The sequence below is a fragment of the Chiloscyllium punctatum genome, chromosome 3 (genome assembly GCF_047496795.1).
Source record: "Chiloscyllium punctatum isolate Juve2018m chromosome 3, sChiPun1.3, whole genome shotgun sequence".
Classification (NCBI taxonomy): Eukaryota; Metazoa; Chordata; class Chondrichthyes; order Orectolobiformes; family Hemiscylliidae; genus Chiloscyllium; species Chiloscyllium punctatum.
In genome coordinates this window covers 130,048,651-130,064,547 of record NC_092741.1, presented here as the reverse complement: position 1 = coordinate 130,064,547, position 15,897 = coordinate 130,048,651, and the positions used below count along the sequence as shown (strand labels likewise).

The window sequence follows — 15,897 nt, the reverse complement described above, 5'->3', positions numbered from 1 at the left end:
TGTTTGTTCGATTGTGCCACACCCTGTTTTACAGCACAACTAGTCATGCTTGTGGGATGATCACCACCTTGAACCTACTATTGATCACACTCTTTGCCTCCTGTATGCCCCTCAGTGCTTCCAACTGCTGCTCCAACCAACCCATGCCATTTGATTTTGGTCTTTGGTTTACCCAAAGTTTGATACAGGTGTAGCACAACTTCTCTACTTTTAGTTCTCTCCCTCCAGAAAAAAAGACTTCGATAGTAGTCTTCCTTTCTTATGGCCTTGCTAGGTTGTGGCACCACAGTCACAGAGATGTATAGCATGGAAATACACCCTTCAGTTCAATTCGCCCACGCAGACCAGATATCCCAAACCAATCTAGTCCCACTTGCCAGCACCTGGCCCATAGCCCTCCTAACCTTCCCATTCACATACCCATCCAGATTTCTTTTAAATGTTGCAACTGTACTAGCCTCTACCACTTCCTCCATCAGCTCATTTCATACAAGCACCACCCTCTACGTTACAAAGTTGCCCCTTAGGTCTCTTTTATATCTTTCCCCTCTCACTCTCAACCTATGCCCTCTAGTTCTGGACTCCCCCACCCCAAGGAAAAATTCTTGTCTATTTACCCTATCCATGATTTGGAGATGCCAGTGTTGGACTGGGTTGTACAAAGTTAAAAATCACACAACACCAGGTTATAGTCCAACAGGTCTAATTAGAGGCACACTAGCTCTCAAAGCGTCGCTCCTTCATCAGGTGATGAAGGTGCAACGCTCCGAAAACTAGTGTGCCTCCAATTAAACCTGTTGGACTATAACCTGGTGTTGTGTGATTTTTAACTTTGTATACCCTATCCATGCCCTTCATGATTTTATAAACCTCTATAAAGGTCCCCCATCAGTCTCCAACGCTCCAGGGAAACAGCCTATTCAACCTCTCCCTATAGCTCAAATCCTCCAACACTCTTACATATCTTTCAAACTTGTACTTCAACATCCTTCTATGTCTCTTCCCTACCAAGACATGCACTTCCTAAAAAATAAATGACTTCCCAATTCTTCTTATCAAAATGGACCTCACATTTATTTCAAGTTGAACTTCAGCTCAGCATTGAATGTAGAGGACATGGGAAGAACAGCATACAGTATAGTACAGCACACAGTATAGTACAGCACAGGAACAGGCCCTTTGGCCGGCTATGTCTATGCCGACCATGATGCCAATATACACTAATCTCACCCACCTGCACATGCTCTGTATTCCTCTATTCCCTGCCTGTTCAAGTATCTGTGTAAATGCCTCAAACTTGCTCTTGTTCCTACAATCTCCCCTGGCAGCCTGTTCCAGACACCTATCTGCAAGAAACAACTTGCCTCTCCTTTAACCTTTTCCCTTATCTTAAACCCATATACCCTCATATTTAATATTTCTACCCTGGGAAAAAGACTCAAATTATCCACCCTGTCCATGCCTCTCATTATTCTGTAAACTTCTACCAGGTCATCCCTCAGTTTCTGAGGCTCGAGTGAAAACAATTCAGTTTGTCCAACTTCTCCTTATAGTTTACAAACCCCAATCCAGATAACATTCAATAAACATCTTTTGCACCCCCTCCAATGTCTCCACAACATTCCAACAGTGTGGTAACCAGGATTGAACATAATACTCCAAAAGTGGCCTAACTAAAGTTTTACATGGCTGCAACATGACCTGCTAACTCCTTTACTCAATGCCCTGACCGATTAAGGCATCCATGCTGCACATGTTCTTTAACACCTTATGCACTTCTGTTGGCACTTTTAAGAAACTATGAACTTGTACTTCAAGATCCCTCTATATATCAATGCTCAGAAGGGTCCTGCCATTTACTGTATATCTTGCATTTGACCTCCCAAAATGCATGACTTCACACTTGTCCACATTAAACTGTCCAACTTTTCAAATGATCCAGAACCTGCTGAATCCTTTGACAACCTTCCTCACTATCCACAACTCTGCCAATTTTTGTGGCATCTACAAATTTACAAATCAGACCACCTACATTTTCATCCAAAACATTTATACATATTACAAATAACAGAAGTCCTAGCACTGATCCTTGTAGAACACCACTGGTTACAGGCCTCCAGTCAGAAAAATCTCTCTCAAAAACTATACTCTGTCTTCTCTGACCAAGCACATTTTCTATTCAACTTAACAGCTCATCATGGATCCAATGGACGAGCCTATCATGACAGATCTTGTCAAATACTTTAGTGAAATCCATGTAGATAACATCCACTCCCTTACCCTCAATCATCTTTGTCACTTCCATAAAAAATTCAAATTTGAGAGACATCATCAAGGAGGAATTGGTTTCCTTCAACAAATCAACCTGATTTCCTCAGTTGAAAATAAGTTTCTTTGTTTTTGAATCTCAAAAGCTCAGATTCAATTTTTAACTTTTTTAAAGTTTGTTTGGCTTGGGCGAATCAAGAGAACAATTTAATCTTCTACAATAAGATGGAGAAGGAAAGTAGCTAACTGTTACATTATATCGGGGGAAAACTGCAATAAACCCCCCCAAAATGCATGTTGGAATTCTGAAGCAAAGACTACACCTTTTCCAACAGTACATAAGAAATTTGAAGGAGTCAGAGAAAAGCAAACAATGATGTTTTGCTTTAAAATTGGGCACTAAATTGCAAGAACACCCTCACAAAGTGGGATGAAATAAAATTGATAAAATAATCTGCCTTTAAAGTACAAAGAGGCATTGATGATTTTAATCTAATCAGGTTATCTGATCTCATTCATCAATACTGAATATAAAATTCAAAACGGACACAACTTAAGCAAGGCTAGAGAAGAATTTTCCACTCCAAAAAAAAGTGCTGAAAATGTACAAAAACATCCTTTCAAAAACAGTTGACAGAGTGCTAGAAAACATCTTTAGAAGATAGGCCTGGAACTGACCTTGTATATTAATAGAATAAAAACAGAGATTGTCACATTGCTCCGGAAACACTAAGATGAATATCAGATCAGTAAGGAGCTGTTACCATTGAAAGGCAATCACAAAAATTATTATTCGAAAGGTGTTTGATTTGAAAGAGTACGTAAGCTTCCTTCAGGAGTGGTAAAAGGTGCAATGGATTCCTTGAGTGCACTTGGTCAAGGTAAACAGCATACGGGCTGAATGGAATTAACCTTGTCCATACTTTATAATGTTTCTTATATTGCTCATGTACAATTTTCAATAACTCAACTTAACATAACATTAAAACACGTTCAGAACATCAGAATTAGGACTTTTCCACAACCAAAATAGATGAAAGATCACTGCAGGACATGACTTTGTAGATGAATCTCAGACTAAACTTAACTCAAAATTTGTCAAGTTTTTAACTATCTTTTGCTGCTGTATACAATTTTTTTTTCTTACCTTAATTGCCTTGTTTAATTTTAGAGAATCTAAGTCTGTTTTCTCAGATTAAACCCTGGTATCCTGATATTGAGACCCCTTTTCTGGACTCCACAATGAGCAAAAATATCTTCCCTGCATCTGATCTGCCCAGTCCCGCTTGGTAGAATTTTGTGTGTTTCAATCAGATCACTATTCATTCCTTGTAAATTCTGGTAAATACAGACCAAAATGTGTTGCTGGAAAAGCGCAGCACGTCTGGCAGCATCAAAGGAACAGGTGAATCGACATTTCAGACATAAGCCCTTCTTCAGGAATGAGGAGGGTGTGCCAAGCAGGCTGAGATAAAAAGGTAGGGAGGAGGGGCGTTGGGAATACGATAGGTGGAAGGAAGTTAAGGTGAGGGTGATAGGCCAGAGAGGGGGTGGGGACGGAGAGGTCGGGAAGAAGATTGCAGGTCAAGAAGGCGGTGCAGAGTCTGAGGGTTGGGACTGAGAAAAGGTGGGGGGAGGGGAAATGAGAAAGCTGGAGAAATCGGCATTCATCCCTTGTGGTTGGAGGGTTCCTAGGTGGAAGATGAGGCGCTCTTCCTCCAGGCGTCGCGTTGCCATGGTCTGGCGATGGAGGCCGCCAAGGACCTGCATGCCCTTGGCGAAGTGGGTGGGGGAGTTAAAGTGTTCAGCCATGGGGCGGTTGGGTTGGTTGGTGCAGGTGTCCCAGACAGGCCACCTACTTGCGGAACGTTTCAGAGAACACCTCTGGGACACCCGCACCAACCAACTCAACCGCCCTGTGGCTGAACACTTTAACTCCCCCTCCCACTCCACCAAGGACATGCAGGTCCTTGGCCTCCTCCATTGCCAGACCATGGCAACACAACGCCTGGAGAAAGAGCGCCTCATCTTCTGCCTAGGAACCCTCCAACCACAAGGGATGAATGTAGATTTCTCCAGCTTTCTCATTTTCCCTCCCCCCATCTTTTCTCAGTCCCAACCCTCGAACTCAGCACCGCCTTCTTGACCTGCAATCTTCTTCCCAACCTCTCCGCCCCCAATCCCTCTCCGGCCTCTGACCCTCACCTTAATCTCCTTCCACCTATCATATTCCCAACACCCCTCCCCCAAGTCCCTCCTCCCCCCTTTTATCTTAGCCTGCTTGGCATACCCTCCTCATTCCTGAAGAAGGGCTTATGCCAAAAACGTCGATTCTCCTGTTCCTTTGATACCTGCTGCACTTTTCCAGCAACACATTTTTAAGCTCTGATCTTCAGTATCTGCAATCTTCACTTTCTCCTAAATACAGACCAAGTTAAACTAAGCCCTCCTCATATGAAAAGCTGGTCATCTCTAGTATCATCCTACTCAAAATCGGTTGCACTGCCCCTACGGCAAGGGCACAACACTTCAGGTGTGGTCTCACCAATTTAACTTTGTCAAGATCCCACATGGAAAGCTTAAACATTCATGGGATCTACAGTAACTTGGCAAGATGGAGCCAAAATTGGCTTAGTGAGAGGAGACAGAGGGTGGGGATAGAAGGCAATTTGTACACTGGGCTCCAGTCACAGTGTCATACCACAGGGCTTAGTGCTGAGTGCGAATGCATGGCAAAATATCAAAAAGCTCAGTGGAACAGAGGCGCATGTCTCAGATCTCTGAAGGTAGCAGGACAGGTTAGTAGGGTAGTTAAGGAGGCAAATAGAATGCTTGTTTTTATCAGTCATGTCATCGATTCCAAAAGCAGGGACGTCATATTGCAGCTGTATAGAACTTTGGTTAGGCCGCAGCTTGAAAACTGTGTGCAGTTCTAGCCATCACACTATAGGAAGGATGTGATTGGACTGGAGAGGACACAAAGATGATTCACCAGGATGTTGCCTGGGAAGAAGCATTTCAGCTATGAAGAGAGGCTGGATAAGCTCCAGTTGTTTTCTCTGGCGTAGAGAAGGTTGAGGGGGACTTATTAAAAGTACCAAGTTACGAGGGGCATAGACAGGGTGATTAGAAATTAGCTGTTCTTCTTAGCTAAAGGGTCAGTTACAAGAAAGTGGAATTTTAAAATGAAAGGTAGGAGGTTTAGAGGGGATTTGAGGAAAAAGAAATTCACCCTGAAAAACACTGACTGAAAGGATAGCGGAGGCTAGAAACCTCAGGACCTCTAAAAACTGCTTGGCTGAGCACTTGAGGTGTCATAATGTTCAAGGCCTACTGCAGGAAAGAGGACTAGAGTAGATTGTTTGATTTGATTTGACTTGTTGCCAATTGTACCTAAGTACAGTGAAAAGCTTTGTTTGCAAGCAGTACAGGCAGATCATAGTAAGCAAGACAATACAGATCATAGGGTGCCAAAAAAAACTTTGGATAGAGCAAGGCATATAGTATACACCACACAGGATGTGCGCTAGGCAAGATCAACATTATTTGAAGTTAGAGTCCATTTATCAGTCTAATAATAGCAGGTAAAAAGCTGTTCTTGAACCTGCTGGCTTGTGTTCAAGCTTCTGTATCTTCTGCCTGATGGAAGAGGTTGTAGGAGATAATTGTAGTATATTTTTGGCAGTACAGACTCAAATAAGCCAAAGGGTCTCTTCTAAGGGATTCTAAGACATCATTACTTCTGAAGTGAAATCCTCCACCAATGAAGTTTATTATCGCATTTGTCTTCCTAGTTGTTTGCTGCATCTACCCTTCTGCTTTCATTAATGTGTGTACAAGGACACACTGATCCCTTTGGAGATCCACATCTCCAAGGATATCACCTTTAATTATTATTCATTTAAATAATAGTTCTGTTTATAATTTTATAACTTTACATTTAGCCACATCGCGTCATTTGCCTTTCTCAATAACTCAATTTGTTTAAACTGCCTTGAAACCTCCCTGCACTTTTGTCAAACCTCAATTCCCCCAAGTTGCGTCATTAGCAAACTTCGAAAAGTTGCAAATGAATCCCTCATCAAGTCTTCTCTAACCGACTCAAGAACTTATGCTGATGCTTACCTAACTGGTTTTCAATTCGGTTTTCCTCCCTCTTTTTAAATAGTCTGATTATATTTACCACCCTCCATCTGTAGAATTTGCTCACGAGTCTATAGAATTTTAGAAGCATTGAATATAAGGAAGTGAATACACCACTGTGCCATTTGAACCTGCACCAGTATTCACTATGGTCATGGCTGATCATCAAACAGTACCCATTTCCCACTTTCTCTCCATACTCTTTGATCTCTTTAAACCCAAGAACTACACCAAACTCCTCCTTGAAAATATTCAATGATTTAGTTTCAACTGCTTTGAGACAGAAAATTGCACAGGTTCATCACTATTTGGGTGAAGCAATTTCTCCTCAACTCAGTCCCAAATGGCTTTCCCCATACCTTCAGTCTGTGACCCCTTGTCTTGGTCTCCCCATACATCAGGAACATCTTTTTTACATTTACCCCATCTGGTCCTATAGTATTTTATAGGCATCTGAGAGCTCCTCCCTCATTCTTCCAAACTCCAGTGGATTTTGACCTAACTAACCCAATTTCTCTTCATAAATTAGTTCTGTCTTCTGAGAAATGAATCTGGTAAACCGTTGTTGCACTTCCTCCAGAGCCAGAACATCCTTCCTCAGATAAGGAGACTGCACACAAAACTTAAAGTGCAGCAAAACGACACTGCTCCCGTACCTAAGCTCTCATTATGAAGGCCCTGGACGCCATTTCCATTTTGGAAGGATATACATTATCAACCCCGGTGATTTGTCAGCTTTTAACACCATTAAATTCCTCAGCACTCTTTTTTTTTGAACTGACACTGATTTTTTTTCAATTTCACCCTCTCAGGTTCGCTAACGTTTCTGTGACATCACTTGTATCCTGTTTTATGAAGACAGACCCAAAGTATGGGTGCTCAATTCTTATGACATTTTTTTGCTGCCCTTTGTAATTCCCCTGCCTTCTGATTGAAAGGGATGGACACTTGTCACTTGTAATCTTTTTCTCTTCACATATTTCACAAGCTTTCATGCTTACAATTAGCTTACCTTTTGGTGTTATTGATGGAGATTCCCCAAGGGATGGTTGGCAAAGAGATGCAGCAGAGCCTGATATTGATGTTTGAGACATTTGGGATGCTGAAACAAGAACAGATGAATTACATATCAGAATTAGATAGCCATCAAAAGAGAAGGAAAATTGCAAGGCTATGTCGAAAACACAGGGGAAGTGCCAAGTCCCTCTTGCTAGCAGACAGCATGGACATGATTGGCCAAATGGCCACCTTTTGAGCAAACATTCTATGTCTTACTATTTTTATAGTAAACTGATGGCTGCATGCAATGCTTTGTGAAGAGACTCCCAATTTAATTCAAACCAAAACACGAAAGATTAAGGAGATGAATGCACTACAATCAATCTAGAAAAGTCACTGGGTTATGATCCCAGCTCATGGTCAAACTTGAAAAGTCAGATTCCAGGGTAAAACTTGGTTTGATAGATCTTAAGTTTTTATTTCTCTTTTGGTTTCAGTGGTGTTTAGTCACTGAACACATCCATGAGGCTATCAATGTTCTTTAACAGACAAACAAATTTATTACAGGAAAAAAACAAAAATGAGAATTTAGAAAGATATTAACATAAATAAAACCAAGTTTCAGCCCCTTTCCTAGTACTATCCTTTACAGCTATTCATTCCTAGTCAAATAGCTCTCCTATCATTACTATTTAATTTGTTACATAACTGATTCTTTCCAGTTTTGATGCCCTGAAGTAATTTTCAGTTCTGAAAGCCAAGAAAACTTCTTTCCAGTTCTTAGGACCCTAGAAATGCTCTCTTCCAGTTCAGGTCGTATAACCCTCCTTTCAGGTTTGACACCTTGAAAACTTCGCAAACTAACGTGCCTTTGTTAACACAAACATGTTCTAAACAAAAATCTGACTCTTCTGACTACTGATGGTCCCAGTACCTTTCTTTGTCTTAAAAGGTCAACAGTTCTTCAATTAACACCGTTGGCATCCAAAGGAATTCACAATTCTAAGCGAACATGGGATTTATGTAGCTAATCCACTGTTCCAAATCACTTTCTGTCTCAATTTAAAAACCTTCAGAGAACCAAAATCACAAATCTACTTTTCTTATACTCTAACATTTATGTTCAAAGCGATAATATATATCAGTCACAATTATCAACAAAGTAAGGTAATGTGTTTCATAATATTTCAGCCACTAGCAAACATCAGCTGACAGCAGAAAAAAAAGAGCAAGGACACAGCCTCGTGATTCAATTCGGTCACAACTAAGCTATACCTCAATTCCATCAATCCAGTTTGCTTCTGTAATCCTTAATAGCTTCCTTAAGAATAATCAACCTGTAATTTTTAAATTTCCAACTGATCCAGCCTCAACAGCTTTGTGGGAAGAGTTTTAACAATAATGTCAAAGCAGATCATGAAGACCATTGATGAACATAGTACACGGAACAAAGGTGAATAGTAGTAACTACAATTGGTCTTGAAGCAAAAACAAACAAAAGAAAAAATTTTTCAAGGGGATTTTTATTTATTGAATAGCATGAAAATTTAAATGTACTCAGAAGAATAGAAGTGATAGAACTGAAGTAGTGAAATCTGAAAGAAATCACTGAAAAACTAAGGAATTATTAGCATGGTTAGTATTGGACAATATCAGTACAGGGAGGAACAGAACATACAGAAGGGTGAAGTCTTGGAAAGATAAACAAATGAAAATCAGGTCAGAGGTTGAGTATTAACAATAGTAGAGATTGAGCAACATATTTTGGCAAGAAACCACACAATAGCAAATTCTATACGAGTGCACTGCGCCAGCCCCAAATTCTTTGGAGTTTAAGAGATATGTTAATATGTAAAGTGAAGTGCAACGGTGCAGGTGTACATCGCACAAGCAAAAAGACCATCCATTAAACACCTATGCCACAGTCCACACAAGCACAAAAGTTATGTTTTTAGAATCCTGATCAACGTTTAGCCCGTAATTAACATTACAGAACACTCTCACTTGATGCTGAGTCAGAAGGTGTGAGTTTGAGGCCCACTCCACAGACTGATCTTAAAGTTTAATGGTTCAATGGAGAATGCAAGAGTGTGTGCCATGAGCAGTATCAGGCATACCTAGAAATGAGATATCAACCTGGTGAAGCTACCAAACAGGACTACTTGTAAGTACCAAGTGATACAGAGGTAAGCGACTCAACAACCACCCAACATCTAAGCTCTGCAGTCCTGCGCCATCCAGTCATGACTGGGGACGGATAATTATAAGCTCACTAGAGGAGGCCCTACAAATATCACCATCCTCAATGATGGAAGAGCATAACACATCAACCTAAGACATAAGAGAAGCATTTGCAGCAATCTTCAGCCAGAAGTGGCAAGTGGATGATCTATCACAGCCTCCTCCAGTGGACCCCAGCATCACAGATGCCAGTCTTAGCCTATTTGACTCAGCCCACAGGATATCAAGAAACAATTGGAGGCATTGGATATTGCAAAGGCTATGGGCTCTGACAATAGTTCTAAAGACATGCTCCAGAACTTGCCACTCTCATAGCCAAGTTGTTCCAATAAGTTTTACCAGACAGAGGAAAGATTTCCATCTTTTTCCTGTACATAAAAAGCAGGACAAATCCATCCTATCAGGCTACTCTCGATCAGCAACAAAGTGATGGAAGGTGTCATTAAGAGTCCTATCAGGCAGCATTTGTTTAGCAATAACATGCTCACTGTCACCCAGGTTAGGTTCCACTAGGGCCACACTGTTCCTGATTTGATTCCAACCTTGGTTCAAACATGGACAAAAGTGTTGAATTCCAGAGATGATGAAAGAGTGACATCAAGGCTGCATTTGATCAAGTGCAGCATAAAGGAGCACTAGCAAAACTGCAGTCAATAGAAAACAGGGGGCAAAAATTGCCATTGGTTGGAGTCATACCTGGCACACAGAAAGATGATCATGGTTATTGGAGGTTAGTCATCTCTGCAGGAGTTCCTCAGAGTAGTATCCTAGGCCCAACCATCTTCAGCTGCTTCCCCACCAGAATATCAGAAGTGAGGATGCTTGCTGCTGATTGCACAACATTCAGCACCATGCATAACTCCGCAGATCCTGAAGCAGTCCATGTGCAAGTACAGTAGACCTGGACAATATCCAGGCTTGAAAATGTGTTGCTGGAAAAGCGCAGCAGGTCAGGCAGCATCCAAGGAACAGGAGAATCGACGTTTCGGGCATAAAAGCAGATTGCAGGGATTCAAAAAGACAGTTCACCACCACCTTCACAAGGATAACTAGGGACAAACAATAAATGCTGGCCAGCCAGAGACATTCTATGTTAAATTAAAGAAAAAAGTTCAGTGCTAACATTCTAGTTCTCAGCATTACCACATTGCTGCTTTGTATAAATTAGCTACATTACCTAAAGTACAACAGTGACATTTCTAAAGAGCAATCAGTATCCAGGAGTCATAATCTTAAGCAGCATGATTTTTAAAGAAACAAGAACAGTCAAAAAGTCAGCTTTTATTGAGAAAAGCATCAACTGTATCAGATGGAAAAGACAACAAGGAGCAAATTTGTTCACATGCTCAACTGCGCAAGTTTGATTACATCGATGGTAATTTTCATTCCAAACTTCCATACAACTACAAAATAAATCTAGTAATGTTTATCCTGAGAATCTATTCCCCCATTTCATTTCTAAACTCTTCTGTCTATTATCCACAAATAAAATGGAATAATCAATTGTTGTTTAGAATCTATATAATTAATTGGGACACAATGGTGCATAGTATAATTCAGGTCAAGCAATCTGTTACAGGTGCCTTTCATCTTGGATTACCAATCATAAACAGATTGGGATTTTGTGTGACCAATCCTATCCAAAAATCATAAGCAGTACAGAACAATCTGCCACAGTGCTACGTACTGAAATGACTGGGATTTCATGAAAAATCATCAGTGGAATTATTAAGTGACTGATTGGGGAAGGACAATTGTCTGTTAATTACCTATGCAGCATTTGAGTATTATTGTTTATTCTAATAAATCACCTCAGTGGCAAGAATCTCTAGAAAACATTGTTTTGCAGGCCTGAATCATTTGAGTCACAGACAGTCAATCTAGTTTGCTCCAGAAAAACTTACATTGCTGCACTTTTAAAAGAACTATGCTCACTAGCTCTAAAAACAGCAGTTAAAATTATCTTGCCTGATCTCGCCCAAACACTCGCTGTCTCCAGCTATTGAGAATTTCCCAGCCTGTTATGTTTTGAAGAACACTTACAACACAGTACTTAAGGAACATAAACCTTCAACTTAGATAAAGTTATTTCAGCACTGAAAATTTAGCAGAAACTATACATAAGTACCTAACAAGGCAATAGCTTTCTCGCAGCCAGTCAGCTGTGAACAGAACTTAGCAAGAACCAACCTGGTATTTTAAAGCTTATAGGAAATTGGAGTCCAAGCTGCTGAAAACGCAGAGAAAATGCTGATCTTTTGGACTGCTTAAATAGTTATAATTTGTGCTGCTTATATGAAAATCAGAAGACTGAAACACACCCAAACAACACTTGCAGTATTGCTCAGTTCACCTACAGGGCCAAACTTCCAGCTCTGGAATTATGGAAGGTGGTGGACTTGAGCATAACTTTGTTAAAGGTCATAGTTTGATTAGCTTTAAGTAGCAGAAGATTTTTTTTTAAGATTAAAGGTACTATATAAATCAAATTGTAGTCATTGTTTGGATAGAATTATACAGATGCTGGGAGAAAGTAGTTAAAAATCACACTTCACCAGGTTATAGTCCAACAGGTTTATTTGAAGCGCCAGCTTTCTGAGCACTGCTCCTTCATTGGGTGGTTGCAGAGTATAAGAGCGTAAGACACAGAATTTATACCAATTTATATGACGTTATACACCACAACCACCTGATGAAGGAGCAGCACTCTGAAAGCTTGTGTTTCCAAATAAACCTGTTGGACTGTAACCTGGTGTTGTGAGATTTTTAACTTGGTCCACCCCAGTCCAACACCAGCACCTCCACATCATGGGAGAAAGAAATGGACTCTCCGCAATCCGTTGAATTAAGATACAGCAATTGATTACATAGGTTTGGAGAGTATTTTTAAAATATGGATCTGTCACAACATGATTAGAAAATAACTAAATAATATTGATTCAGCTAATTATATTTTAGCAAAGTTCAAAATCATACAATACCAGGTTATAGTCAACAGGTTTATTTGAAAGTACAAACTTTCGGAGCACTGCTCCTTCATCAGGTAACTAGTGGGGCAGGATCATAGGACACAGGATTTATAGTAAAAGATCAAAGTGTCATATAACTGATGCGATGCATTGAACAAACTTAGAGTGCTGTTATGTCTTTAATCATTTAGAATGGGGACATAGGTTTCGATTGATTAATATGTAAATCCCAGGACTTCTTTCAAGTCACAGTCCTGAGACAGCTTAAGGTTTTATCAGTATAAGAAGAGGAGGTGACATCTCAGCTCAGAATGTATTAAAGCTGTGAGGTTAGAGTCTGGCTGTATCCCAACGAGTCAGACTGGTTCTATTTGCAAAAGTAGTAATTTATAACATGTCATTAAACCAGCAGACAAAGGAGGAGCCATTGTCATTCAGATTAGAATGGGGATAACTGCCTGCAAATGATCGACAACTGAAAACCAGGAACAGTACAGGCAAATACTGGCCGTTCCAACCAAAAAGCACACCCGTTAACTAAACAGGTTGACCAAGACTTTTGACCAAGCCCTTCAGAATACTTTACGCACTCTCATCCAGTGTACTTCTTGCTTAGGGGACTTCTACTATCTTCTGAAGATACACAAAGCCAATATACCCAGACATCTTGTCATATCAGGCAACGGGACCCTGCGAGGGAACCTCTCTGGCTATGTTGAGGGCATCTTGAAACCCATTGTACAGGGAATCCACAGCTTCTGTCGTGACACTCCAGTTTTTAATTTACAGAAATTCAGCCTATGGATCAGTCAAACCGGGAACATTCCCCCGCCACAATGGATGTTTCAGCATTCTACACCAGCATCTCCCACGATGATGGCACCGCGGCAACAACCTCAGTAATCAACACCAATAGCTGCCATCGCCACCTATAATTCATCTGCTTCATCCTTGACCACAACATTTCACCTTTGACAACCAGACCTTTATCCAGACACATAGAACAGCCATGGGGACCAAATTTGCACCCCATTACGCCAAGATTTTCATGCACAAGTTCACACAACACTTTGCTGCACAGGGCCTCTGACTAACACCATATACCAAATACACTGACGACATTTTCTTCCACTGGACCCATGGCGAGGAGTCACTGAAACAATTACACAATTATATCAACAAGTTTCATCCCACCATCAGATTTACCATGGACTATTTTTTAGAAACTCTCTCATTCTTGGACACACACATCTCCATCAAGGACAGACACTTCAGTACCTCGCTCTACTGCAAACCTATGGATAACCGCACAATGCTGCGTCTCTCTAGCTTCCACCCTAAACATATTAAAACAGCCAACCCCTCTGGATAAGCCCTATGCATACACAGGTTCAGGTGAGCAGGAATGCTATAGACACCTGAAGCTGCTGAAGGACACCCTCATAAGCGTAGGATATGATGCTCAACTCAATTGCCAGTTCCGACGTGCCACAGCGAGAAATCGCTGTGACCTCCTCAGGAGATCGACAAGGGATACAACGGATAGGGCACCCTTTGTCATTCAGTACTTCCTGAAAATAGAGAAACTATGCCATGTTCTTCACAGCCGGCAACACATTATCAATAAGGATGCACACCTCACCAATTTCGTTCTTACGCTTCCACTTCTCGCCTTTATACAACATCCAAATCTTAAAAAGACCATTGTTCGCAGAAAACTACCTAGCTTTCAGGACAACATCGACTACAACACCACATTCCCTGTCATGGCAACTACTGCAAGAAGTGTCAGTGTCAAAATGGATACTACCATTACACATGGGGACACCACCCGCCACATGTGTCGCGGGTATTCATGTGACTTGGCCAACGTTGTCTATTTCATACGCTGCAAGCAAGGATGCCCCGAGGCATGGTATACAGGCAAAACCATGCAGACACTACGATAGATGAATGGATACCGCGCAACAATTGCCAGACAGGAATGTTCCCTCCCAGTGGTGGATCACTTCAACAGTCAAGGACATTTGGCCTCTGATCTTCAGATGACCACTCTCCAAGGTGAACTTTAAGCTAATAGCCAGGTTCAATACCCAGGAGGACAGCCTCAGCTAGAATCTTGGGTTCATGGCACCACTACAGGTGGCTCCACCTCACTATACATACACCCTCTCACACACACAAACAAACAAACATACACGATTACACTCACACTCATTCATACACTCACTCACTCTCAGGAATATATTCCATCAGACACAAGCACACAATCTCATGTGTGCATATGTAAGACTATGGGGTGAATTTGTATTTTCAGATACATTCTATTTTGTTCAAAAAACACAATCCCTAAGCAGTCAGTCCATGTGACATTTTCTAAATTCATACTTTGGAAACAAAACCAGTCTGACTCAAGGTTGGATTACAGACAGACTCTAATCTCACACTTTAATGCATTGTCTGAGCTGAGATGTCACCTCTCCTTTTTATACTAAAACCTTAAGTTGTCCTAGGACTGGGACCTGGGATTTACTTATTAATCAATCGAAACCTATATTCCCATTTTAAGTGATTAAAGACTTAACAGCATTCTAGATTTGCTCAATACATCGCATCAGTTGTATGATACTTTGATCTTTTACTATAAATTCTGTGTCCTATGACCCTGCCCCACTAGTTACCTGACAAAGACGCAGGACTCCGAAAAGTTTTAATTTCAAATAAACCTGTTACACTGTAACCTGGTGTTGCATGATTTTGAACTTCGTTCACCTCCAACACCAGCACCTTCACATTATATTTTAGCAAATTACTTCACAAAAGATTTCCCCCTAAGCTGCATAACTGGATGTGTGTCAGTGCAACATTCAGCATGCCAACACAATTCGCAACACAACTGACTTCCTGTTTCAGAAACTGCTGCCATATAGTCTATAGAGAAAATAAAATTGTGGAAATGCTGCTTCAGTACTACAAAATTTAGATGCATTGCACAATATAAGAACCTACCAGTAGGAGAAAGGTTCTCCCTCTTGTCTTTCATTTCCTTCAATCTTTCTTCCATTCTGCAGAAGTGATTGAGGGGAATAGTTTTCATTTTGGGTATATGTAGATCTGTAGCATCTCCATCAAATGAAAGTAAAGGCAGATCAACTCCTTTTGGGGGAAAAATGTGGAAAATAAAACATAGTAAGAAATTAAGACCATGAGAAATAATGAAGGTATCAATCTAATTCAGTTTTGTTACTGGTATTTTCATGGAATTCTGGACTGTTTA

General features: G+C 40.7%; 1 protein-coding gene across 4 annotated transcripts in view; it reads right to left on the bottom strand.

The window, feature by feature from the left end:
- Positions 1-15,897, bottom strand: part of mcph1 (microcephalin 1) — a 333,731-nt gene that overhangs the window by 283,089 nt on the left and 34,745 nt on the right. For all 4 annotated transcript variants that reach the window (XM_072560569.1, XM_072560579.1, XM_072560560.1 and 1 more), the window contains exons 7-8: positions 15,630-15,776; positions 7,424-7,513 (exon numbers count right to left, since the gene is read on the bottom strand). In XM_072560569.1, coding sequence (XP_072416670.1) covers positions 7,424-7,513; positions 15,630-15,776 — 237 coding nt within the window. The remainder of the gene's footprint in view (positions 1-7,423; positions 7,514-15,629; positions 15,777-15,897) is intronic.